Here is a 26632-nt window from a genome sequence, read left to right on the forward strand (position 1 = left end):
CTCCTGCTCCGCCGTGGTCCCGCTTCTCCAAGCAGCTGGAGCGTTTCCTGGCGCCCACGGATAATTAGGAGAAGGAGCCGGCTTCGGCTTGCCGCCCCTGGGGAAGCAGGTTATTTGGGAATGCGGTGGTGTCGGAGGAGAAATGGGGAGGAAAGTAGGTTTCCCGGTTGGGGGGGGGGGGGGGGGGGGGGCGGCTTGAACAAGCTGAATCTCCTGAAGTCGTAGGCAAGACATCCGTCTCCATTCCCATCGCCCGGCTCCTCGGTGGAGATTTCCTACCGCTGGGTGTTGAAATTCTCATTATCCGAACGAATGGGATTCATTTTCATTTAATTTGCTCAAAGGTAGTTCCACTGCATTTTCCGGCGGTTACGATGTTGTAGTCGCTGAAGTAATTTCGGAGTTATTGGAAGACGGTGAGCACCTCAGGAAGACTTTAAATACGTTTTGTTTTCAAAATGAGATGGACGAGGTTATGTGTGGAAACCGTTTTAAGTCGAGTTCAACTAGAAAATGAGAGTAAATGCTGTCAGCAAGTCTCTGACTCATTGATGGCTCCTTTTTAGCCGTGTTGTTGTGATACTCTGACGCTTCGGGTCTTTTACTTCCTGTACTGTCTCTTCTACTTGTTGTGGCGCTTTATTCACGGCCACAGCTGTTAAATAAAGTCAAGGGCGCCCTGCGTTTAGAACTCCACGCATTGCAACTTCTTCAATCACGAGGAAGTTCCGTCACTACTTTGCAAGCGTGAGGTATTTTTGAGCGTACTCCAGGAGGCCGGCTAATGGTTTGATGGCCTATAGATACACTCAGGTTCTTAATAATTCATAGGCTGTGCTCGGGGCTGAATAAAAGCAGCGCCTTTAGGTTTGCCTTTATTTCATTCCGCCGCCGACCTCGATGGGCTTCCGTGCTTCGATTGGTGGAAGCTAATTTTAACGTGACTTTATTGTGACGGCCTTGACTGAGAGGCGTCCTGGGTGGGCGATGCGCCAGTGCACTGCATGGCGGGTTCCTGCAGCTCATTCTAGCGTAAATAAAGGACCCCCCCCCGCCTCCAAATGGACCGAAGAGTGACTGAAGCTCCCTCCATCTTTAAAGGGGTGTAGATCCTTTTGTGTGTTTGTGGAGGGAAGAGGAAGAAGAGATAAGAGACTGAAATAGAGTTGTGTTAGCATTTTAATGTGGACACAATTCTGTGTGAATATTAAATTGCTACAAAGCTGGAGTCACATTCTTTGATAATAAACCAAATACTCTCCACGGATTATGATACAAATAGTTTTCAAACGATTGGAATTGCACAGCAGTCACATTTAATTCATTCACTTTTATATTTTATGCGGAGTACATAAAGCCGATTTCAACTATTTGTCCTAACATATATTATGCTTTTTGGAAATATTTACTCCTAGTACTGCGTCTATGCTTCTCTAATTGAGCGCTGCTGCTGCTCAGACCAGAAAATCCAGATAGTGCTAGTGTTCTCTTTTCTCTTTTCACTCTTATCTGTCCTTTTCCCGCTGAAATGAAGTGGGCGGGAATCCTGGCACAGACGGATCGTCCCGATCCCTTCAGTTTCTCCATTTGCATATCCAGCCCCCCCCCCCCCCCCCCCCCCCGCCCGGACAGGTTGTCCAGCAGATGTCTTCATCACAGATATTTTAGTTCTTCTTTGTGATGCATATTGAAATGAATGTCTGTGCGGTGTTGATAAAAAGTTTCAGTGGACATTTTACCAGTCTGCAGTTCAAAATAAAGCTGGACGCAATCGCAGTCGGAACCTTTCAGCGAGCGCGTTCTTCTACAGCGCGGCCCGCTGAGGGCACGAACAGCAACACTGTTCTGCTGCCACGCTGATGACATCAAGCTTGCCTTCCAAACGGAGCATTTAGCAAATTGCTGTGGGGGGTGGGGGGGGGGGGGGGGGTCTGAAAAGGAGAGAGAGAGAGAGATCCCACATCCCACATCTCATCTGGAAAATGCTAGATGGGGAACGCTTTGGCCTATTAGCTAATTGGCTCGATTTAGCTGGTGGAGGCATGTTGGCTTCCGCTAGCGTTGTCTCTGACGGCTGCTTGTGGACCTCCCCCCCGTGGAGAACGGCTGGGCCACCGGGCCGCTGCCGTCGCGGGGGGGGGGTGGAACAGCTGGCAGTGGACGCAGCTGCTTGATTGTAAATCAAGCGCTATTGTTCGGCCCATTGCGCTGATGCTTGTGTAGCCAGTTGTATCCCGCCTGCTCAGGAAGTGCTGAACCACAAACAAAGAACGGAGAAAGACGCGTTCGATGGAGCCGGTTTCCTGGTAGAGGATCTCGAGGGGATTTCAAAGACATTCACCGCTGTATTGGGAAGCAGCTCGTGCCACAAATTCCAACACGGCTGAATAATATTTGTATTCAGCCGAGTGCAACCTTTTCTGTCTCATTTGAATGATTTCTTTGGCTGTGAAAAAAATATGTAATTCCAGTCGTCATCGGCTCTTTTGCGTCTCCTCCGTTTACCAAATCCTGGATATTCTCTCGTACTCCAGAAACTCCAAAATATATAACAGAGTCTTTAATTATGTTTGGAGTCTCTGAAGATTCTATATCCTGTCAAACGTTTCTTTCCCCATCATGTAAAGGTCTCAAAGGTCGTTGGCCCTAATTAAGGTCATTCCTCAGAATAAGGTTGGTCTTGTCTTCACCGTTGATTTGCCCCCCCAACGTCTGGAACCAGAATCCCGTAGGAATGTGCTTCCAGGACTCGCAGTGGGATTTTAAATGTCCTCTTTACATTTTTCATCATTTATTTTTTGGACCGTTGATAGAAGAATTTGTCAGACATCGCCTGTTCAAGGAGACCGTATCTGGGTGCCGGAAGTACCAACATCCAATTGATGTCTATTAATATTTCTGATTAGGACTTCTGATTTCTCTCATTTGCGTATTTCAAGTTCTATACCCTTTGGGATTTTTCATACCCTTGACAAGAGGCTTCCAACCATTTCATAATGGCGAAACCTCAAAATGAAGCCGTGTCTCCTGCGACCCCGTTAAACTGTACGTCTACTTCTTATAATGAGTTCAGTCAAGGTTTTGTTTCATGCCAATCCGCCCTGCAGTTGTTGAGATATTGTGTTTACCAGAAATGTCAAGTCCAAGGGTTCACCGAAGTCTCTCGGTTCATCCTCTGGGGTCCAAGAACATTTGAACAAAGTCACTTCACGATCCATCCGATAGAGATATTTTCGCTTTGGGTCAAAGGTCGACCAATCCAAACTTCAAGTAAAGGACAAACCATCAAAAGTGGGATCATGTGCTTATTTGTTAAGCGACTCCACTTAGGAAGCTTTATCCAAGTCAGTCGCCGACAAAAGCTCTCCAGTAACCCCCGTAACCATAGCAACAAGTATAAATCAACATGTCGAGATAATCAATGGCGTCACAGCTTTGCAGCAGCCCATGATAGCGATTGATTCTGGTTAGGAAATCAAGTGTGGCCCTTAAGAAGATGATTGCGTGAGCCTTTCAGACTGTACAAATGAAGCCCATTCGGTTATTGCCCTATTTAGAGGAAGGACGGAGAGAAGGGAGGGACATTTACAGGAAAATAAAGCAAAACGCATTAACTTAATGACTCTCTGGCGGCTAATGATGGACATGATATTTCCTACGCAGCTTTAGCAATCCAGAGACACATTTGCAATGGAGTGAAGCGCATTACAAATTGTTTTTTTTTCTGTCGCCAAGACGACCGTGCGTCCTGTCGGATAGATTGGATTGGTAATGATTTTAAATACCAGAGTCCGTCGCGCTCGCTTTCCCTGACACACAGGCGTCCTTCTAGCATGCACAGTTGCAATTTTTTTTTTCCTTCCAGCTGACGGATTTTGTTTTGAAATAAAGTGGGGTCAGAGGAACAGTATTTTTTTTTAATGCCAAAGTAGGTAACAAGATATAAGGCCTTCTGCAGTTTCACATCTGTGAGCAGAATAGTGTCCAAGTTCGTTCTTTTTGTGTGTGTGTGTGTGAGAGAGAGAGAGAGACACAGAAAGAACCATACGAAGAGATAGAGCAAGGGTGAATAGAGCAAAACTGACATCCTCCTCTCCAATGCTTAACACATCCTTTTTCTTTTAACAGTCAGTTGTAGACACTTCCTTTTTTTTCTTTATTGGAACTATATCTGTTCCTTCAAAAACATCACACGCAGTTGGCAGAGGAATGCACAATTAGCATATTCATGAGATGAATACAGTGGGAACTTTGGAGTCAGCGAGCGACGGGGGCGGGGGGGGGGGGGGGGGTGCTGTTTGTGTTTGTGTGTTTGTTGCGGAACCAAAAAAAAAAAAAAAGCAGATGGCACGATGACTTTGAAAATCCAAAATTAGGTACGTTCTTATGAACTTCATGCTCATTGGCTATGTAAATCGCACAGTTAGACAATCACGAGAGACGCCGTTGTGTGCTTTCCAACTGAGATTGTGTTTGGTCGTTAAAATCTGTCGCTCGGAAGTAGCTCGAGTCTTTTCATTTGCCGTGTTTGCTTTCGTGGACTTGTCCTCTAACGGACAGAGAAATGGACCAATCAATCCCGGAAGTAGGGAGGTTGCAAGAAGGGAACATCCTGTCCTTAGATTCCTTTGGTTCAAGGCTTGTTCTTTTGTTTTAAGTCTTTCCAATAAATCTGTTTTTCCGAATTTGGTTATTTTTTTTTGTTTGGATTTTGAGAGATCGGCTTGAAATCCTGACCTTCGGGTGGTCTGAACTCTCCGTGGTTTGCTTTTGAATAAAACACAACTTGGCATTTCATCTCTCAGCAAAAAGCGGGGAGGCCGACGTCACTGTGGGGAAGCTGAATGAGTTGCCGTGTCTTCATCTGCAAACTTTTAAACGATTTCTCCGCAGTGCCATCTCGGTTTGCGGAGAGTCATTAGCTGTGTTGATTAGGGCTGGAGTGGTGCTAATTGTTCACACACCAATCGCTAACAGACTTTAATTATTAATTAATTTTTCTGACTCTGCAAACAATAGCCAATTTGTTACATTTTATCACTATGGAAAATGTACGACTCTACTCTAGTAATCCCATAGCGGCACCAGACACATTGAAGGATTAGGGGCGCATAAGGAAAGAAAGATATAAATGGTTTTAATTAGCATCAGATCAGTTTACAAAACGCTTCAATATATGCCATATTCTTAAAGGGTCATCTAGCTAAAATCAGTACATTTACTGAGAATTGCACGTTGCTTATTGGGACTAGGCAGCATTTTAAAAGAAGAAAATAATATATTTTGTTCCAGCAAAAAGTTTGCTCAATAAGAACAACAACTGTGAACTTTTGTAGAGTTTAAAGCTCTACAAAAGTTTGTATTTTTTTTTTTTTTTGCTGCCGCTGCCATGCTTTGTCTGGTATTAGTGGTAGCCTCCACATGATTTAATGTTTTCACCCAAATATAAAGCAGTCGTCATTATATTGCTGTTTCTCCTTGTGGCCACCGGGGGTGCTGTTCTGTAAGGCTTGTTTTTAGATTCTGATTTATCACAAGCAAAGATTTAGAATGTCGTAGATTGGGGATTACATCCCGTCTTGTGTTGGATCAGTTTGATTTACGCAGCCTAAAATCACACAATGCGTTTGACCTGAGTCGACTTTACGTCCACGAGTAAAAAAATAAATAAAAAAAAGTGGAAGTAAAAAAAGTTTGAGAACGTACCTGTGTTTCTTTCAGAAATAACTCGCCGCTGGTGCACGCTGGAAGGCGGCTTCCTCAGCTACTACGAGAGCGAACGAAGCCCGCTGGCCATCGGCAGGTTCGACGTGACGGAGGTGGTCAGTCTGTCTGTCAGCAACACCGAGACCATGACCGGCGCTGGGTATGAACACAGAAACAAACAAAAAAAAAGCATCTGACGTCGTTCCGTGTTTGATTTCACGGAGTTAATTACCACATCGTTCTCTTTTGCCTTAAACTTAAAATGTTCCGGAAAAAATCATTAAACTTCAACTTCTCATGGCTCTGACAGTAATTAAAAATAAATAATAACATCTGATATAAATCTAAACATGGTGCATGAAGACATGATTGACACATAATTAAAACATTTCAGCTGTTGAGCCAAATTAAAGAGCTTGCGGTTCCAGTGGAACGTTCAACGCGCCCACGCGTCGTAAGTGTTAGTTAAATGTGATGTAAAAGACACGCGTCTCTTTTTAACACCTTTTAATGACACGTTTGTTTGGTGCATTTGCAATTTGCAGCAGATGTTCATGTGAAACAGCAGAACACACACACACACACACACACACTTAAAGACGTCTGCATAGGTTTTATGAGTGATAAATATATTAATTGCTCCGGCGGCGATGCTTCATTTACTTCCCTCAGATGACGCTTCAGTAATGGAAAAAGTCACTTGATTTCACCTAGAAAAGCATCAAGAGGAAGCAGAAGACTTCATTTCTTCTTCACCCTCCCTCCCTGCATCTGGATCTTTGTGTGTGTGTGTGTGTGTGTGGGTGTGTGTGTGTGGGTGTGTGTCCACTTGAGATCCACTTCCAAAGCGAGGCGTCTGATAATGGCTCATGATTAAAGCATAAAGCAGTCCCTTAATGGCAGCAGCAGATGCGATGAGGAGGCTCCTATACTTTTATTAGTAAATTTGCTTATTTGGACACGTGCAAACGGTCGAGTCAGGTTTACGACGATAACGCCGCGTGTGCAAAGCGAAGCGGCGCAGCGGTGGCGTGCTGTTTTTAGCATTGCTCATACATGCCAGCTACAGGTCACGGCTTCGCGCCCCCCCCCAGAAAGGCTATTATTTCTTTGTCGCCAACGCTCATAATGGCTGTTCGTTTCAGTAGATTAAACTCTGCCTCGCTCCCTCCCTCGACGTCTCGCCCGTGCAGCAGGGAGAACGGCCGACGCCTCACCTCTTGTGTGTCTGGCGCTCATGAATATTAAACGTATGCAGATGACACACTCCCTCCAGCAGCCTATCGCCATGCTGCAGGAGGCCATAGGGGTAGCTTCCATTAAACACAGCCTTTCGGTCATTTCTGCGTGGCAGAGGACACACTGAATTGTCGCAGCGGCTTGACACGTACGTCTGCTAAAGTAGCGTGAATATTACAAACCCTCTCGTAAGGAATTTATGCAAAGGGAGTGTGTCGGTCGGCGATAAGTTGGGGTTTTAAAGCGAGTTTCTCGTTTGACTCTGTTCCGACAAGAGTGTCTTAAGTCATTCCTGACCTTCAAATTCAATTGAAAACCCACAGAAGACTAACCCCTGGCACTCTTTTCCTGGCTTCCTTTTTCCTGCTCTTTTCTTTCTCACCATTTTGACACTTTAATAAGTTCTTAATTCATATTGTAACGCTCAAGTTATTGGTATAGGATAGCACGAGACTGAGGGATCGAGAGATGGAAAGATTTAGAGATAAATAGCAATAGACTGGGAGGTAAAGAGAGATTAAGAGATCAAGTAAATATAGAGGTGAAGAGGGAAAGATAGTAATAGAGAGATAATTAGAGAGGAATAGAGGTAAAGCAGGATTATATAGAGACGGATAGAAATGGAGAGATTGATATGATTTGAAAAACGTCAATATTTTTGCATGTCTAGCTGTAACATAATTGCACATTTACAATAATATCATAAACGGCACATTAGAACAGCTTTTACAAACTATTCCCCTTCAGCTTTTTCTTTAGCTCAATAGGATAAACCTAAAGTCAGTAGATCAGACTAATCTTCTTCTGTTTGTCCTACGTTTGCATGAATTTAATGTTGGTTGGACTAAAGAGCAAATAACGGTCCTATGAATCCAAAAAGGCGGAAGGAAACCCCGTTATTGGTTGCAGCATACATTCTTCTCACTCCGTCTGTCAGCGTTCCTTCAGGCCGTGATCACTTAGCACACTTAAAGCTGCTTGAGAACAAACAGAGTGCAAAGTAACGAGGACACTGTCGGCTCTTTGCGGGAATCGTCATATATTCATAAGTGGGGAGAAAAGGAGCTGTTTACCACTGAAAGTACTTCATGTGTTGTTGTTCCATTACCAGGATTGGACGAACGTGTGTGAGTGGCGGGCACGGCTCTTGCTTCAGTGTTGGGTGAAGCTAATAAAATAGCACCTAAAGCTCCTGTCCAATCAGAGCAGCGAGTTCGTTTACGTTATCTGTGCATTGGCGGTTTTATTTAGCGCTTAATGCCCTGCTTTTATTTAATAACTGCTCCGGTACATTCAGCTGCTTGGTGTGATCCTTGGCTGCACTAAAGTCCTTCTGGGGTGTTTATTAAACCGCGTGTCGCCGTTACTCCTGTTGCTGCGGTAGTTGGTTTGTCTCTTGTGTGTGTTTCTTGTGTTACTGCATGCGAGTGGCCAATCTAGCTTCCAATTTAAAGATTAATGAAGTAATCAGCGATTAAAATTCAAAGTAGATTTCCGCATAAAATTGGACACCTGGCGTCTCGCTTCCAGAAAGAACTCCATGACAGCGTTCCACTGAATAGGAGCGTTGCTGTTCAGGTTATTGTTGTGCCTCAACCTCCCGGTAACCTGCTTTTTTGTGTAGTAAACATGCAAAAATAGAGAGCAGGAGTCGTATCATTGGATGAAAAAGGAAAGAAGAGCAAGAAAAAACAAGAATCTAAAAGACGTCTCAAGCCATCTTAAAAACGTGGACGCAGTTTGGGAACGTCTTCCTGTTTCCCGGCGCGTCCCTCCCTCTGGGAGTCTCGTAATGCAAGCTTTCATCTCTTCTCCTTCAGCGCCTTCTGTCCTTTCTTTATGATACCGTTTGCCCCCCCCCTCAGTCTCCCCTTGGGACCCCCCTCTAACAAGCACCTGCACGCTGGCCTAGCAAAGAAGAGGAGACGAGGCGGCGTGGAGGTCAGAGAGGGCGCGTAAACACCCATGTCTCACCTGTTCCCATGACGTGTGAGAAAAGAGCGATTCGGCGCCGCGGTGACCCCCCCCCCCCCCCACAACAGGCCACCTTAAAGACCCACCGCCACAGCATTTAGAGCCTCCAGTGTATGTTCAAACCATTAAGATAGTGATACGCTAACCTCTGCACCTTCTCCGAGAGAGAGAGAGAGAGAGGCATAGGGAGGGAGAGCAGTAAAGATTAATAGCAGCTCTTTTACGCCTGACAGCAGGGGTTTTACCTGTGTGTGCGTGTGTGTGTGCGTGCGTGTGTGTTTGTGTGAAGGATTATACATACACAAAGCCAGTTACTGTACAACTGACTGTAAATAATCTGATTGGTTCCAAAGGCACACAAATAAAAATTAATAGCAGTGTTTGAATAATTGTTGTGAAGGGATCCAGAGAGAATTTGATTAAATCTGACGGCAGGATGTGAGAGAGGAAAAGCGACTGTGATTAATGCTTCTCAAATTTGGGCAAGAAGTGTTTGGAAATTAATTAACACCATTTTTATTAACATTGGCTCTTATAGCCTGGTTCATGTCCAAAGCTTAAAAAAAAAGTATATTCCTTTTTTAAAATGATTAATCACAAATGTCTGTCAAAGCAGCTCAGCTTCCCCCAATCAAGCTAAATTTATTTTACCTTTTTCTAAACAAATCTGTAATGGAGCTCATCTCCACAGGTGCCTGGTGCCCTCTACTGGTAGGAGAACTGCAGGTGTAGCTCTCGAACACTATGATCGACGTATTATGGGTTTATAACGATCAAACTTTTAACAAAGTACGTGAGGAATCTCGCTAACCGGGAAACGAGCGACACGACTTCCTTCCTTGATGGTAACCTCGACATGAAAGGACACACAAAGACATTTGAGCGTCGATCTTGTGTAGAACTTGTCAAAGCCCAAATGAACAGCAGCGAGCCGTGCTTCCCTGGCAGGGCCGTGTTTACCGTGGAGCTGTACCTGCAGACGGAACGAGTCCTGATTATCGGCGCCGAGACGCAGGAAACGCGGCACGACTGGATCCAGGCGCTAACAAAGGTGACAAACATTCCATACTGCGCCCAAAGGCACTTCACAAAACACACACACACCTGCACACGCGCTCCTCTGCGAGCCCCATTCTTCAGCTTCTTTCAGGAAAACGAGTGCTCTTACTATCTCCTCCCCCTCATGCTGACGGGATCTTGTAATAACATCCTATATAAACATGCCCCACTCCCTTTTATCTGTCTAATCCCATTCGTAGATGGGAGGCGGTGTATAGCTGCACCCGAGCATATGTCTCTCCATCTTTCACACCGCCGTATTTCAGTTTGAATTGCACAACAATGGCCAGTCAGTCTGGAAGTGAGCGGGAGGAAAAGGATATGCACCCGAATAGTAATTCAGCCGGGTAGCAGACTCTGAGAAAAGGTGGATTTCTGCGCCCGTCCCGTCGTCTTGTGTCGTTTTTTTTTTTTTTTTGTTTAAAGGCGACGCAGCTCCTGCACAAACTCGAAAGTTAATTCGGGTGGGTCGCTCTTTTCTTTCCGTTTGTCCACAGTGCTTCATCCCGGCGAGAGTCGAAGGACCGTCGCAGAGGGACATGGAGCTGATTGGTAGACTGCACTACAAGGAAGGTCACGACCTTCACCACTGGAGGGTGGGATGGTTTGCGATGGAAGGCTCAACCCTGCGCTTCAGCAGAGGAGACGAGGAGGGAGAGGAAGCGGTTCTGCAACTGAAACAGCTGCAGGAGCTCAGTAAGTAGATCCTGTGCTCTGTGCGCATAAAACAAACGCTTCTTTTTCATTCATGTGTGGACGGGGGCTCCGCCCTTAATTACCACGGCTTTAGCTTGGTTCAGCAACTTCAACGGAACTTTTAAATATGCAATATCCAAATCTCTCGGCCCAAAACCACCGAATCTGCTCGTGTCTGTGTGTCGGCATAAGTAGCCGACCGCAGTCGCTGAGCTCTTTAAACTTCACTATCCCACCATTAGGATAAAATGTCCGACTCCCTAAAACCTACCAATCCGTGACACTTGTATTTATAACTGCTTAAGTATTTCAGAGGATTCGTGAAAGCTACTGGTGTCGGCAGACTTGCACCATTACCCAGATCTCTTAAGTATTTCTCCACCCCCCCACCCCCTAAAGAAAAACTGAAGTTCACTATTGCTTAATTTATTGTAAAGGGGGCGTCGGCCAAAAAATCTGCTGCATGAAATATCAGAGGAATGTGATTTGTAGAAAGTCGTGTAGAATAAATATCTACCAGTTGCTTTCTCTGCTGCCCACTAACATGAATGTTTCCCAGTACGTCCGCATTACTGGCAGCCACTGGTTCCTTTTCAGGCCGCTCGCCACGGCGGAAGCTCACACTTACTTTGGCAGATTGATCGATTGTGCGAGCGTTGTGTGAACAGAAGGGGGGGGGGGGGGGGGATTCAGTGGGATGTCTTTAATCCATTAAACCTCGACATGGATCAAATGGCACAGAGTGCTGCGCCATCTCCTCACCTCGGGCGGGGTGAAGCACTGCAGCGGGGGGGGGGGGGGGGGGGGGGGCGCTGAATGGGGGATCCCTTTGGGAATCACAGTCTGTGACATGGGATTAGCTGTTATTTTCTCTGCTTGTGACACCCACCACATGAAAGGTGGCCCCCATGTAGCAGTGAAGGGGATTCAATGAAGACACTTTTCAATTAAAATCACGCCGTGTTTCCAGCGTTCAGCACTTCAAGCTGCAGCAGGAGTTCACTGCGATGCAGCCTGTTCCTGCTCTGTCTGGCTTCAGGCTGGCAGTTAGGAGCATTTTCTATTACGTTTGTTAAACCTCCTGAAGAGACGCAATTCATTGTGTCCTCCTTTGTTTATTCTCTTCCTCAGATCTGTGCTTGGGGTCATTTATCTAAGTTAGCCATCTTTTTCAGTGATTCAGCAATCATCGTCTTTGGTTTTGAAAAGTTCTTCATATATAAAAGAAGTAATAATTCCCCCCCCCAAAGGACCAGCTAGTATCTTTAGCATGTTTTCCCAGTGCATAAAATGTGTACTTGAGAGAAGATTGAACAGTTCCTGAAAATATCGCACACAAATGACTAGATTTAAATGATAAATATTCCTGTTAGACATTACTTGGAGAGCACCGATGAGCTGAACGCTAATTGGAAACATGATTTTTAGGAGGTTGGTTTCCGAAGAAAAAAGACAGTTTTAGGTGTTCCTTTTATAGATTAGGAGAAATCTTCTCCTTCATGTTTTCATAGAAGGGAAATAAAAAGTATTCTGTGTGAGCCGCTATTAGCCTTATACCATAGATCACACCTTAATGTCTGTGGCAATAAATGTCAAATTAGCTCGGAAGCAGGTTCGAACTTCAGTTTTACTATCAGAGAACACAGAATAGTTTGTTTCTAAGGTGTGAAATATCCTGATCTTTACACGTCTTGGTCAAATCTGATTTATTTCAGCTAAATAAATGACATTACTATAACAGTTTATGTAAATATTTAATATTAGCCTACAAACTACTGGTCTGTCTTTGCTATTTTAATTTAGAGTCACATTATCTTTACACAACTCAAAATAAAGAACACAATAAACCTCAATAAATCCACCTTAAGATGAGCTCTGGCGCCGTAAATCAGCCTGATTTTACAGGGGAAACGTCATTGAATCCTCTTGCGGGACTGCCGGTATAAATTAATGGAGAGAACAAAGCCACAGAAATAGTTCCTTATCACGCATATTAAGACATAAAAAGTTTCCCGCCGAGTTGTACGATGGATAAAAGAGGATTGCATGCGTGATTGTGCAAACAACAATGACAAGTGTTCATCTTCCTGATAACACTCTCAAGTCAATATCAATCTCTGAAGTTCTCCCTGCACTTCTTCTGTTTTTTGGATACAAATTAAATACTGCGCCCTTGAAAATCTGCAAAAGATTATATAAATATAAAAAAACAAAACAATTATTTGCTCTGAGAGTCTTTTTGTGTTTGTTGTTTGGTTCAAGATACGAAGGCCCAAACAAAAAAAATAAGACAAATCACATTTTTACAAGTCCTTTCTTGTGCCAACAATTAAATTAAATATCCTGCTGCTGCTGATAACCGGCGTTTTAACCAAAGCGGCGGATGCAGCGATTGTGTTTTTCTGAGGAAGTAGAAAAACCTTATTAATTTTCTTTGAGATATGATGAATGTGAAATTATTATTTTTTTTTAGAGAGAGAAAATCCTGCCTGCAGATAGAGCAAAGGGTTTAGGACTTCAAAGGACTGTTTCAGTGCTCAGAGGCTTACAAGAAGATTGACACTCACTCACATGGCTCTAATGTTAAATACCATTCAGATGCATTTTAACTCTCCATTTCTCCATGTCCTTATTAGAGAACACAAAGAATACTTGGAAAAAGGTACCAAGACAATTTCCTCGTCATTCATTGGATGGCTAGTGAAAAGGTTACTGATTATGTATGTTTTGGCTGGGTTTTAATCACCTGCTGCACCGGATGATTAATTCTCCTGAGCTATCAGATTCCTGGTGAGCTGATTGGCCCACAGTGTCAGTTCAGAAATGGCGTAGAACCACATTGAGAGCAGAACAGGAAGCTAAATGATGGGATTTCTTCACAAGCAAAGGACGTGGTTTGTGTGTTCGAAAAAGCCCCATATTGCTGGGGCCAAGTACTGCCAGGCTAATAGCCGAATCCAAATTCCAATTACTCACGTAACAAGTTCTATAAAAATAAATCCGCTGGTTTATGCGTTATGGACTGCATCTGCTCTTTTTGCCCGATAAACACCCAACCCATCAACGTTTATTAAAACGTATTCCGCATAATCCCAGTAACAGACGGACAAACGCACCAAAAATCAAACCGATGCCTGCGTTAGCAAAGCAATGAGATGCAGCTGCCGGCCTCAGTAGATCCTTTTTTTATTTATTTATTTATTATTATAACTAACACACAGTTTGTTGTTTTTGCATACAAATTATAAATGAATAGCTAGCAACAGCTTAGTTTAGCACAAAGAGCAGGGGGGAGAGGTGGCTCTGCTTAAAGGTCAAATGAGCCCTACCAGCGCATCTTATTGAATATTACAAAAAACTTAAGGTGTTGAAATAAGTCTGTAACACAAAAATTCATTGAGATTTCCCTTTAAAAGTGAATGATTTCACCTCCAAACAGCCGCCTGTGGCCTTTTCCTCTCCTCCGCGGTTTTGCTTTCCACTGTTTTGTAGAGATGAATCAGATGTGACATACAGGGGAGGTGCATTATTTGCCATGACTGATGTAGAACTCAAATGATTACTTAAGGGAGACGGAACCCTTTCTGTGGCAGGTAATGGATTGACTTTTTAAATGTTCATGCCTTTCCCCGCGATGGAAAGCAAATGTCAAGCCCGTACTGTTTTGAATTAGCACGGAAAGCGTTGCCGTTTGAATTTACCCACATTTGGAGCCTGAATTTCGCTACGATTTGTCGCTCCTTCCCCCCCCCAGCTGTCTCCACGCATACGGAGGGTGAGGACAAGATCCAAGTGCTGCTGATGGTGGAGGGCGGAAGGTATGTCAGTCTTTGAAAAAGGTGTTCTAATTGGCGATGCGTTCGTGATGCAGCGTCATGCATTATGCAATGCCTCTGGCTTTGATTTTGAATTTGTCTTGTTAGTCAGAATGCACTTTACCGACTGGTAATTAAAGCTCTGCTCGGCTGCTGGTGTCGGTTGCAGCGACGAGGTGAGGCGGCACGTAGCACAAGCCAACAGTTTTGGCTCGCAATGCAAGAGACTTTTGTGTTTGCACCGTTAATTGCTCTTCGCTTGTGTGTTTCTGATCAAACCTCACGAGGGGGGGGGGGGGGGGGGTTGCTTATAGACGCGTGTTTTGTTGACGGGCTTTTGGATTCCCTTCATCTTTTTTTTGTTAATTTAATGACTTAGTGCTTTTTTTTTTTCTTTCTCAAACACAAAGACAACTTTGGCTCTTAAAGTATGAAACAGCATATTGCGATTAGAATATATATATATATATATATATATACACACACACCATTATAATAACCTTCCCCTGTCTTTGTCATGAATAGAACCGTTTACATCCACGGCTTCAACAAGGTGGACTTTGCACTGTGGCACTCTGCCATCACGCTGGCTGCTGCCACAGATGGCAACGCTCTCGGCGACCAGCAGCTGACCAAAAATGGCGTCCCCATCATAGTGGACAGTTGCATTTCTTTTGTCACGCAGTACGGTGAGTTACAAAAGTAGATCGCCGTGAATTTGATGTTTACAAATACAGCAAACGTAGCCCAAAGCTAATTTGCAAAATGTAAAACCCACATTTACAAAATAAAACGTGCAGTTATTGAGACAAGTCATTATTACATCCGTCCGTCTCACCAGGTCTGTGCCAGGACGGGGTCTACCAGAGTGCGGGTGACCCTGATCGGGTGGCGCTGCTCCTGGAGGAGTTCGCTCGGGATGCGCGTAATGTGAAGCTGAGGGAGAAGGAGCACCAGCTGGAGGACGTGACGGACACCCTGAAGAGTTTCTTCTCCCGAGCCGAGGACGCTCTGCTGACTAAGGAGCTGTATCCGTACTGGGTGGCAGCTCTGGGTGCGTGAGGTGTCACGCATACGCTGTTAAGGACCAACACGGGGGGGGGATGTGGGGTGTGATTATCACTCGAGAGCTTTGAACAGGCTTGATTTCCAGAGAGCGATGGTAGAGCTCCTCCACAGAATCGAGCAACTTTTTCTGCGGTTTGTTTTTGTTTGTGGTTTGCGGGGCGTCTTCACTCCAGCGCTCGTCTCTGTGGTCTCTGTAGATGAGCGGGACGAGAGGCAGAGAATAAAGAAGTACTCGATGTTCATAGAGAGCCTGCCAAGGATAAACAGCTCGACCCTTGAAGCGCTGCTGCAACATCTGTACAGGTAAAGCGTTCCATGTACGACGGCTGAAGTTACCGGCGATGATCTGCTAGCACGTCTCGCTAATCGACGCTCAGGACCATTCGGTAACCGTTTTGTGCCTTTGACTCAGGATTGATCAGTGCTCCCACCTCAACCACATGCCGAGTGAAAGCCTGGCCTCCGTCTTCTCCTCGTGCATGTTCCAGACACGGGGACAAATGCCGCAGGAAGCGAGCGTCATCCGTGACCTCATCAGCAACTACGTCACACTCTTTAACGTGAGTAGAACCGGCTATTTAACAACAACAACAAAAACCAGTCCTGGCTGCAGGCTCGACTTTATTAACACTCTTTTTTTTTTTTTTTACTTCAACCATCTGTGTCGCAGAACTGTTGGTGCCAAATCCTCACAATAGGTTGACTCTGCTGATGTGTGATGGGTTGTGGCTGTGGTGGCTGTGGTGGTGGTGGTGGTGGTGGGGGGGGGGGGGGGGGGGACATACACATAACACAGCGACTGCTAGTTCCCAGCAGAACAACCCCCCCCCCTCTGATGTTAAAAGGAAAGCTTTAGCTCCAAATCGGTTCGGGACTCCATCGTTCGCATGACAAATAGCCATTAAGCTCAACCAATCACGAAGCGCGTTGGCGGTGAATACACATGCTGCCTCGACGGGGGGGGGGGGGGGGCATCCTGCTAATTAAAGGGCCAGCTCTGCGCACCATGTCGTTGACGGAGTCCATTATAAACACACGCAGGTTTTTTTTCTTCTTTCTTTTTCAATCCTCCAATCTTCTCTCCCGCTCCCGAAGCGTTCTCTGAAACAGAGGATGGCGTTTAAAGCAAGGTCGGGATGGAACTATTATCATGTGGTTGGAGCTGAGCCGTGTCAAACGCGCCTTTCTCAAAGCTCGTTCTAGAAGCGTTTGCTTAATGACCCAGTTTTTCGCACTAGACCTCACATCCTGCTTTAATCTCGTTTTCTGTGTCGCCTGTGTGTGTTTGTGCAGCAGCTAAATATTACCTTCGAAAAATAGTTTTGCGATCCCATCGGGGAAAGTTCGGGCTCCTCCAGGACGCCGTACGTGATCTGAAAATGTCCAGGTTGCTGGGTTTGAACTGTGTCTCCGTTTGCTTGTGATGTTTTCAACAGATCAATGAAGATCGGTTGCAGCAGATGGAGAGAGAGAACATTTTCATCACGCGTTGGAACGACAAGAAGGACGCCATAGTAAGCTGACCTGTCTGGTTTATAGCGTGAAGATGGGGGATGCAGGCACTCTGGGAAAGCAACCTTGGTCTTTGACTTACCTCTCAAAGGAGGAAGTGGAATATTCCTTCACTCAAGCGTTTGTTTTTATTCAGTTAAGCCAAGTCATTAGAACCAGAAGAAAACACATTTTAGAGTGGATAAAAAGCACACAGGCCCTGCTTCTGTTTTAGAGCGGGTATGACTCAAGATGCCTGACGTTGCCGGTTATATACTTCTTTAGTCTGCACTTGAATACCAAGCTTGCGCTTTTGACATTTTGCAGGAAGCTTATCTCTAAGAGTTCGGGCCCAACGGGCAAAGGCGCCGACCTCATCTCTTTCCGTTTAAAGGCAGAGAATGTCAAGGAGGCCTGTACCTGCAAATGGATGGGCTAGACTGAGGCAGTAAATGAATGTACGGCATAATGAGGTGGGAGACGATGTCATTTCTTCTAAGTTTGAAAGTGGCACTTTAAAATCAATACATGCATTCACAGCCTGGGCAAAATCCAGACACGCCATGACTTTAGGTAATGGTTAAAGATGCCTTCGTCTCACGGCTGCGAGGTGTTTGTGCGTCATGTTTAGAGATATATATGTATATATAAAATGAGGTCACTAATTGTGACGCAGTTGGCTGAGATCATGCTGTAAGAAACGATAACACGAAGGTTCCTATGTAAGTCTCAAACGCCGCTTGTCAACGATTCACATTTTCCCCTTCAGCAAGTTGTGAGCGTCTTTAAAGCCTGCCTTTCCAAGTGCCAGAGAAAAGTAAAGAGCAACTTAACTTGGAGAAAAAAAAAAGAGAAAAACAAGATGGCCCCATAGCGGTGACATTTTCACGATTACAGCTTTCACTCCTGTGGTTTAAATGACTGTAATTTGTGTGTCATTTTAAGGCCATGGGAGTCAGAAGTGGTTTCCTGCCTGTTATCATGTGATGGTTCTCTTAGTTCAAGCCAATAATGGACCTCCACTCACCTGCACATTAAAGTGACACTGTGGGCATGGTAAAAAAAACAACAACCCAATGCATGATCATTTAGCTGTTTTTAGACGCCACATGCCAGAAACTTGGATTTGAAGAGATGCATTTTCACCGTCTTTATCAACTTGTTTGTTTTTTTGCCAGCTAAATTTTTTTTTTTTTAATGGAATGAATAGGAAATTAGAGTAAATACACACGGAGAAAGGATTCTTTTCATGGTAGTTTACCTTTAGTTGAAAGACATATTTTCTCAATCCTCAATAGGAGGATTATTTTGTTTAATGTTTTTAAAATCTTCAGACTTTGTTCAGTGGATTAGAATTTGTAAAGAAACAAAAATATGTATCCACCAAAAACCTCCAAATCTTAAGACTGAATTGAATTTGTGTCTCCTAACAGAAGTGTAAAAATGAACTTTGAGGAGTGGTGAAAAAGTTATCACCAATGAGCTATGCAGGAAGAGGAGAGCCACGCTAGCTTTTTGTGATCTGTTGTTTTTGTCCAAGGTTTTTTGGCCTGTTGTTTTTGTCCAAGGTTGTAACTCTCGGTAAAGATATTGAATGCTTCTGCTCTAAATTAAACACCTGACACATGCGCCCAACGTTTCCACCTCTACAGACTGGTCTCTCACACTTTCTCGTTATTTAGCCGGTTTAACACCGCCGGGATTTAGTTTGCCTCCAGCTCAGAACACCTTTTCCACAAATCCTTTAACAGTTTCTCCTTCTTTCCTCCAGTTTGATTAAATCCACAGTGGAGTTAAAGTACAGGAAAAGGCCAATTAATCCAGGCGCGTTGTTTTTGTACTTTGACTGATCTCTTACCGTTCTGTCTCTCCTCCCAGTTCTCTCCGGCTGGGGACTTGATCTTCGAGGTTTACCTGGAAAAGAGAGAGCCGGAGAACTGCTGTTTAATCAAGGTATTAGTATGTCTGCGTGCGTTATTTGTGTGTCAGCAGGCGTAACAGCCATATATGTCTGTGTGTAGGCTGGTGAGGATGGGGGGGGGGGGGGGGGGAGGGCAGAATGAGAGCTAAGGCTGGGAGAAGGAGAGGTGGAGAGGTTGATGGGATAAGGCTGAGGCATTTATGGTTTTGACTTGAGGGGATTACCACCGCCGAAATAAATCAAAAGTGAACTAATCAGACAAACGTCTGATTTAATTGTACGAGTTCTGGGATTTTACGAGGCCGCCTTCGGTCTCAGGTTGCCGGTAGGACAGGATGGGGTTAAAGGGGAGCGCTCTGCGCCGCAACTCCAATCCGCCGCCACCTCTCCGCGGTGCAGTGTAGCGTTTTAGCTTTGTTCTGTCCTGTTCAGATATACCTAATACATCTACGGAGAAGCAAACCTTCAACCTTTCCAAGGAAAGCTGGAACCCACCACTAAAAGATCGGCTCTGTCCATTCGTTGTCTCTGATGTAGATTTCTCCCACCATGAGGTCCGCGGAGCTTGCAGAAACTGCCCTGAACATGAGGAACGTCGCCATTAACGCCGACGACCTCTGGACCACCTTCGAGGTCATCGAGAACGGCGAGCTGGGTGAGAAAGATTGGAGACCTGTCCGGTCGCCTCAGGCAACAGAGGGGACATCGATTTGAGCTGATATTTAGCACCCCCCCCCCTCACACGTTGGTTGTGCTGCTTTCAAATTGGAGTGACGACCCAAAGCTTTGGCCACTTGTGGCCCGATGAGACTCGAACCATTCCCACATATCTTGGTCTCGCTCCTTTTTGTTTTCGCAGAATGACAGCTCTGCCGCTTCCTTCAATAACAAACTGAATCTAAAAGATCTAAATAACATCTTCTTGAATGCCGAGGCCACCGATGCGCATTAACCTTTCAGCTACCAGAGCATTTATTCATTACTATCATTATTTTGCGTTGCCTGGGGGGGGGCAGAATGTTGTCTCTCTTTATTGTAATGCCTCTGGTTCTCTCTCTTTTGTGTAATTACTGACTGCTGCTGCCTGGGGCTCTTATTCCGGTGCGTTAAAGTCCAATGCGAAGTTGCTTGGCTGGCGGTCCCTGCGCTCTTCTCGTCGGTTCACTGGGAGTTTACGTCACGCGCTCATGTTTGTTTTTCTCCTCCCAAAGTTAGCGAGGACACGCCGTCCTCTTCTAAAAACTAAAGGCGTGTTTGAATGCTGAATATATTTGCTGACGGCTCCGCATATTTTCTACGGCAACGCGCGCCGACTGCGGATGAGTAAGAAGACAGTCGAGCTATTTTGAAGGCGGCGGCGTTGTGACAGGTTTTGCTCATGAAACCATAAAGGAAAGGCGGGGAAAGCGTGTTGATGAGCCATTTTGGAGGATAGCTACAGATAAACACTGTTATCGAGTACAATAGGCAGAAAATGGGAGCTAATATTTGTTGGGAAATGAGGAACTAATTCCATCGCCGGGGTCTGCAGAGATTCCAGAGAGCAGATAAGCCCACCGTTATGAATAAGTTATGCCACTGTGGCTCTTTTTGCCTCCTTCATTTCAGAGCAGGGCTAGTAGGACACACATTATCTCCTTTTTTTGGACCGATAGGAAGCACCCTGTTCACCGGTTGGGACGAGATAATAGATCTAAGTTTGTTTTTATAATCAGGCTCCGGTTTGCTGGAGATAATTTGAATGAAAACGGAGAGAACAACAACAGGACTCTGATATTTGTCGAACCAAAATTAGTCCTGGATTTTATATGCTTTAATCTACTTCACCGTTGCTGTGTTGTCATGCCAATCGTGCCTCTGACCCGGCGTCTTCCGTCTCCGACAGAGCGACCGTTGCACCACGGCGAGAAAGTCCTGGAGCAGGTGCTGGATTGGAGGAGCTTGGACAGCCCGAGCTCTGCTTTCCTCGTGATTAAGAAGTTTTCAGAAGCCGAAAGAGCAGCTGATGAGAAAGGTGTAGTACACAAAGGGGTCGCGTTACAACCTGCAAAGACATATAAACACAGGCTCCTTTGTTTTACAGCCGCGCAAAAGCAGTCCATAAAAGCCGAGTATCTGAAGTTCAACGACGGATCCTCCAAACTGCTGTCGGGGCACAAATTCCAGGACAAATACGTGGTGCTCCACGCAGAGAAGCTGCTGCTGTACAGAGATATCAAAGTCAGTGCACTTTTGTTTTCAGCTGCGTCGGCTGGGATGGGGCGAACAGCGCGCCTCCCCTCGCTCACAGGGGGATTTAAAAGGTTACAAAATGTGCTAGACTGGCCCTTACATAAGTGGAACCAAACACCGATTCATCGCCATGGAGACACGCCCGTCTCTTGGATCTCCATCTTGAAAATAAGAAAACTAAAACGGATGGCAGCACAGTTCCCACTCCTTTTGAAAGAGGCCTGGGTTTGGAACCGGTGGTGGGTGGGTGGGGGGGCTCCGTATCCATGGTGGCCACTTTCCCTAAAATCCTTTCTATGCATCATTTTACACAAGCGTGCAGCCAACTATTGGCCACGTGTCGCAGAGCTCTGATGTATATTATTTGCCCTCTACAATTATTGCCAGGCTATATTAACCCGGAGAACGGGTGGCGGGCTGTGACGGCAGACGTCAGAGGTTTGAATTGACTCTTTTTACAGTTGAGGAAGACGTTTGCTGGAAAATAATCCAGTTGTTTATTGTAAATTGTAAATCGTGTTTCACTGGTATATTTTTGCAAATATATCCACGTTTTTCGCTCATAGATCGATTTTTTTTTTCTTTTCTTGATTATGCAGGGAACAAAAGCCGAGAAAACGCTCCAGCTCAGCTCTGTGAAATGTTACCTGGGCCTGAAGAAGAAGCTCAAACCTCCCAACAGGTACGGTGGCATGAACGATTCAAGACTCTGGATAATGAAATGCAAAAACATTCCGTCATTCTTCCCGCTGCACGAAGGGAGAACAAAGGAGTCGTGAGTAACTTGCAGTCAGGCGACAAAAAAAATTCTCCTTATTTAAAATTCTGTTTTTTATCTTCTCTTCTTGCATGTCTAGAAATTGATTTGAATTGATTTGATGGAACCAATTGCAACTCTTGCTCCTGTTATTTATCGGCAAAGTGAAATCTGCCAAAAGGCAATCAGAAATACGTTTAAACCGAACCGATGCAAATATCAATTCACTGGGGTAAGTTTTAACTCTGAGCTCCTGCAAGAAGCGAATTTACGTGCGTTTATTCATTTTGCTCCAATTCTCTTTGCTTCAATCAGGGAAAATGGATTTCATTGTCATGCAGATATTAAACTGTGCGATGAAGAAGCTGTTAAACGGCTCCTCCTGTTTCTCTCCCTCCGCTAAGAATAGAACGCCACAATTTTCCCACCTGCTTCTCCCAGACGTTGAAATGCTGCCTCTACTGTACCCATCAATTACAGCAGCTGTTTCTTCTTTCTAATGATGCATCAAGTGAAATTCATGTTGCTGTATAAAGGACGTGAAATGGGTTAGGGTTGACCCAAAGTTTCATGTTCTGGCTGGGTTCCATTGCGTATTCCTGCACAATAAGATGGACCTCCTCCCGGCCTTCATGAGATGCATCGGCCTTGCTCCCCCCCCCCCCCCCCCGAAGTCTGGCGTAACCCGGAGACACACCCCCTGACCCCGCCTCATCCCCCGCCGTAGTGAAATTGATTAAATGTAATGGCATTTTAACAAATACAAACGATCAGATCCTGCTGCTGTGGGTAGAAAACATTAATGCCACCGTTTCCTTTTAATGAATCTTCCCTTATTAGAATTTACGGCGCGTGCCGAAGCCTCTGCAGAGAAACGATGAAAAATGAATTAGAAAATATTTCAAATCACCCATTTTCAATTTGTCTTCATTTTACCCAAGCTTTGAAAAAAAATGGGTCCAAAGATTCTTCGCGTCGCGTCGTCCTTCAGGGGAGAAGCACTGGGTGAGGAGGATGCTCCAGCGCGGCTTCTTTGAGTCTCCTGCAGGAGGAGCGTGTGGCCAAATAAAGAAATAAATGTGGAGTGCTGAGGAGAATTGGGAGAGTCATAGTGAGGGTGAGGAGAGTCCTCATTAAGCAGAGGCCTGCAACGCGGGTGGATCGGCTGCCTTAACTCACTGGAGTGCTGCTCCAGGCGCTCCATCTCTGCCCCCTCTTCCGCTTTGTTCTTCCCCCGCTCCTCCGCTCCCGTTCATCCAGAGCCGAGGAAGGTATATTCTCCAGGAAGATGGTCTCTTCACCTCCTGCTGCCTCTGCGCAGGTTCATTCTGACTGAAACGCACACCCGTAAGCCTGAGAGAAGCTTGTCGTGTGGGAAGAAGGCTCGTTCTTTTAGCTCGCACCCGGTCGTTCCGGATATGACGCACGTCGCAGTGTGGAAGTTCAACTCTACAGATTAGAAACGTGCAGCAAAATGCATGCTCGGTGTATTTTTTTCTTTTTGATCGGTTCAAGCGGGGATGCTTTAAAATTCTGCCTGCCCTTTGACAAAAACATGTTTACAACCTCTCTTGTCAAATTAGATTTTTAGTGTGCGCAGGAAATTGTCAGGTTCAGTTTGCTTCTCCGAATCTGACCCGTTCCCTTGTCGTTTTTACAGCTGGGGTTTCACCGTCCACACGGATAAACAGCAGTGGTGAGTAGAGTTCAAGTCCCGGAGCGCTGCCAAGCGATCCAAGAGAGTTCCAAATGCAATTAAAAATATTTAGATATGACAAAAAGCTGCATGAGGGCGGCTTCATATGCTAGAATTCACAAATGAAATTCCTCGGGTTACGTCTCTGAACTCTTTCTTCTCAGGCATTTCTGCTGCGAGAGGAGGGAGGCGCAGGCCAGCTGGGTGGCGAGCATCATCGGGACGAAGGTGAGACGACGAGGGATTGCTCGCTGCATCCTTTTTCCTGCTCGTTTGGTTGAAAAATAAGGAGAGTTACGCAGGTGAAATGCATAAGCAGGGAAACGTGAAAGTTTTCGAGGTCGCTCAGCAATAACATAAATCATTTTATGTGGAATAGCTGTTGTAATAAAGTCGAGGCGCGACCATAACAATCACGTTGTGGTGCTTAGCCCTAAAACACAGCTAAAGTGTCGTCGCCGTCGGTCGCTGACGCGGCACCTGCGGCATAAATAATGCAAGGAAAAGCAAACGCAGGCGGAGCAGCTCCAGATGTGTCAAAATCTCTGCACGGCTCCTCGTGGTCGCGTTTGCTCCGGAATAACCGCCGGGTTTCCTCGCCGAACCAAAAACAAGCGTCTATTTTTCTGCTCATTTTGAGTCAATTGCAATAACAAATAAATATGGAAACCCTGGCTTCATGCTTTTAAAAGCTGTCTGTGTGCACCCGGCTGCATCGCGGCGCCGTTCGTCTTGGTGTGGAAGTAAAAAGGGCAGCGCCGTCACGGAGCGATCGATCTGAAAGGGAAACCATTTAGTTGTCTGTTGTTTAACCGTTTCTATTTTGCTAAACCTGTTGCAGACTGGAGTCGGCTAAAAAAAAAAAAGTGGATTCTCCTCCCACAATCCGATAAACATCAGGATTGTGAGCTTCCACCACGGTGGGGGGGGGGGGGGCAGCAAGGGAAAGTCGACAGAGAGCACTTCACTGTTCTTCATTTCCTTTCTCTTACCTGTTAGTGAGCATTGTGCTCACACTGTTTCCATAGCAACCACTGATGGAGGACCTAATTTTGAAGCAAGGTGGAATAGATGTCGGTGGTGAGGCCTGGGGGTGGGGGGTGGGTGTAAAGGTACAAGGACAGGTCCTGGCAGTAATGAAATAAGAATCTGTTAAAGAGAGACGGTCCTGCACGTCTGCGAGGGTCACGGAGATATAAAAGAAGATCAGAGCGCTACGGAGGAGACGCCCGTTGCCCTCTGACTCCTCGCCGAGACATCCTGCACTTTAGAATCTATTGTTATGATTAGGCATTATTATTGGGGGGGGGCAGCAACATGAATTAGGATTCAGTGCTTTTTGTGGAGTAATAATATGACTCATTTTCGTCTTTCTCCAGTTTGGTTCGGACCTCCGTTTAAGAAGCGCCGCGGGCGAATCGTCCAGAGGCAGAGCTGCGACCGAAGGCTTTAACGTTATAACGCACATCGAGGTCCAACATTTAATATGAAACAATGTTCCATCGTACCTGTTGTGTGCTTCGTGTACAAAGAACTCTGAATCTTCCCCCCCCTCCCCCCCGCAGCTGAAAAGGGGGATCTCTCTCACTGATGGCAACCCGCGGCCCAGCAACGCCTCCGCTCTTCATCGCCTGGTCAACTGCCAGAAGCTCATTGACATTCTGAAGGTCTCCGACACGCAGAGAAGCGCCTCTGCGGACGCTCGCCAGCCCCGACGCCGCCCTTCCCCGTCGCCGTCCAGGAAGTCGCATCTCGCACCGTCGCCGGCTCCACCGCAGAGCGACGGCAAGGGGCCCACTCAAGGTGGGGAGGCCGCCATGCCATCTAATCTGCTGAGCGAACTCAACCTGGTGCTGAGCAAGACCGGACGCACTGCCAAGACCAGTGACTGACGGGAGTCGGGAGGAAGAGCGGCGCCGGAGGAAGACCTCGCCATGCCGGTGGATCCACGGATTCAGAAGCGATCAGAGCCCGAGGAACATTTTTTAACTCAGTTATATATGCCCGAGGGGGGTGGGGGGGGGGGACAGGTGCAAGGAGGCGCCGAAGGTCACACAGACCTCAGCCGGACTCTGCGCTGACCCAAGCACTACCAAAACATGATTTATACGTTGGGAAAAATACGTCTGGCTGTCAGAACTCGGCGAGTTCTCAGAAATGCTGGCTTCACGCTTTTATGTTCCCAGAAAGAAAAACTGTTGGAAATCGTCCGGAAAGTTTAAGCCGTTCCGAGTTTAAACTTTCTGTGAAAGAAAACCCAAAACCAACTAGAGAGGAGCGGGTTTACGGGCCGAGAGGCGTTATTAGCTGCTGGTGGGAAATTCCATGTCCTTATTTATTTGTAATTATTTTGTAAAAAAATGTTGGACACTTAATAGAACCATAAAGAGCATATTCTGTGCTGCGCCACTTTAAACTGTTACGTTTAAATCCAGAATAAATATTTCTTTGTTCCGAATTCTTGTGTTGTTCGACCTACAGGATTGAAATATGCATAGAAACATAAATATATATATATTTTTAAAGACCTGTCAATTTAGAGATGATATAGATGACCGTCACCACAGGAGTAGCTTTCAGTGTAATTGCCTCTTTAGATGTCGTTTAAATGTCAGATTAACTATCAGAGCGATAAACTGAGAGCAAACATCTATTCCAGATATACATTTAGCATTTAAATGTCTCTGTGGGCGCATACTTATTATTGACTTTCACTCAAAAAAAGTCTAACTCATAAATTAAAGATCAGTGCTTCAGCAGCTCCCACCAACAATGTCTATTTTCTGCCCAAAAGTGTCTTAACGGTGACTTTTTTTTTTGGATGTGTTTCCACAGAATTACAGATGGTGGGAAAACTGGGAATAGGAGGAGGTGTCAGAGAGCGAGAGCGGAAAAGAACGACAAAGTCAAAGAAATCATTTTCCAGCAGTTGTCAGTTTTGTACTTTTTATAGCCATGAAGTTGAGGGTGTTCTCAAA

General features: G+C 45.5%; 1 protein-coding gene across 1 annotated transcript in view; it reads left to right on the forward strand.

Moving 5' to 3' along the window:
• Positions 1-26083, forward strand: part of arap2 (ArfGAP with RhoGAP domain, ankyrin repeat and PH domain 2) — a 59165-nt gene extending 33082 nt beyond the window's left edge. Inside the window, exons 15-32 of the mRNA XM_068755708.1 lie at positions 5722-5866; positions 9868-9970; positions 10476-10674; positions 14429-14492; positions 15015-15178; positions 15331-15543; positions 15755-15860; positions 15970-16117; positions 16994-17071; positions 18927-19001; positions 19507-19624; positions 20855-20983; positions 21053-21189; positions 21801-21883; positions 23619-23654; positions 23819-23882; positions 25034-25126; positions 25220-26083. Coding sequence (XP_068611809.1) covers positions 5722-5866; positions 9868-9970; positions 10476-10674; positions 14429-14492; positions 15015-15178; positions 15331-15543; positions 15755-15860; positions 15970-16117; positions 16994-17071; positions 18927-19001; positions 19507-19624; positions 20855-20983; positions 21053-21189; positions 21801-21883; positions 23619-23654; positions 23819-23882; positions 25034-25126; positions 25220-25546 — 2282 coding nt within the window. The 3' untranslated portion in view covers positions 25547-26083. The remainder of the gene's footprint in view (positions 1-5721; positions 5867-9867; positions 9971-10475; positions 10675-14428; positions 14493-15014; positions 15179-15330; positions 15544-15754; positions 15861-15969; positions 16118-16993; positions 17072-18926; positions 19002-19506; positions 19625-20854; positions 20984-21052; positions 21190-21800; positions 21884-23618; positions 23655-23818; positions 23883-25033; positions 25127-25219) is intronic.
• The last annotated feature ends 549 nt before the right edge of the window (positions 26084-26632 follow it).

The sequence above is a fragment of the Brachionichthys hirsutus genome, chromosome 23 (assembly GCF_040956055.1).
Source record: "Brachionichthys hirsutus isolate HB-005 chromosome 23, CSIRO-AGI_Bhir_v1, whole genome shotgun sequence".
Lineage (NCBI taxonomy): Eukaryota > Metazoa > Chordata > Actinopteri > Lophiiformes > Brachionichthyidae > Brachionichthys > Brachionichthys hirsutus.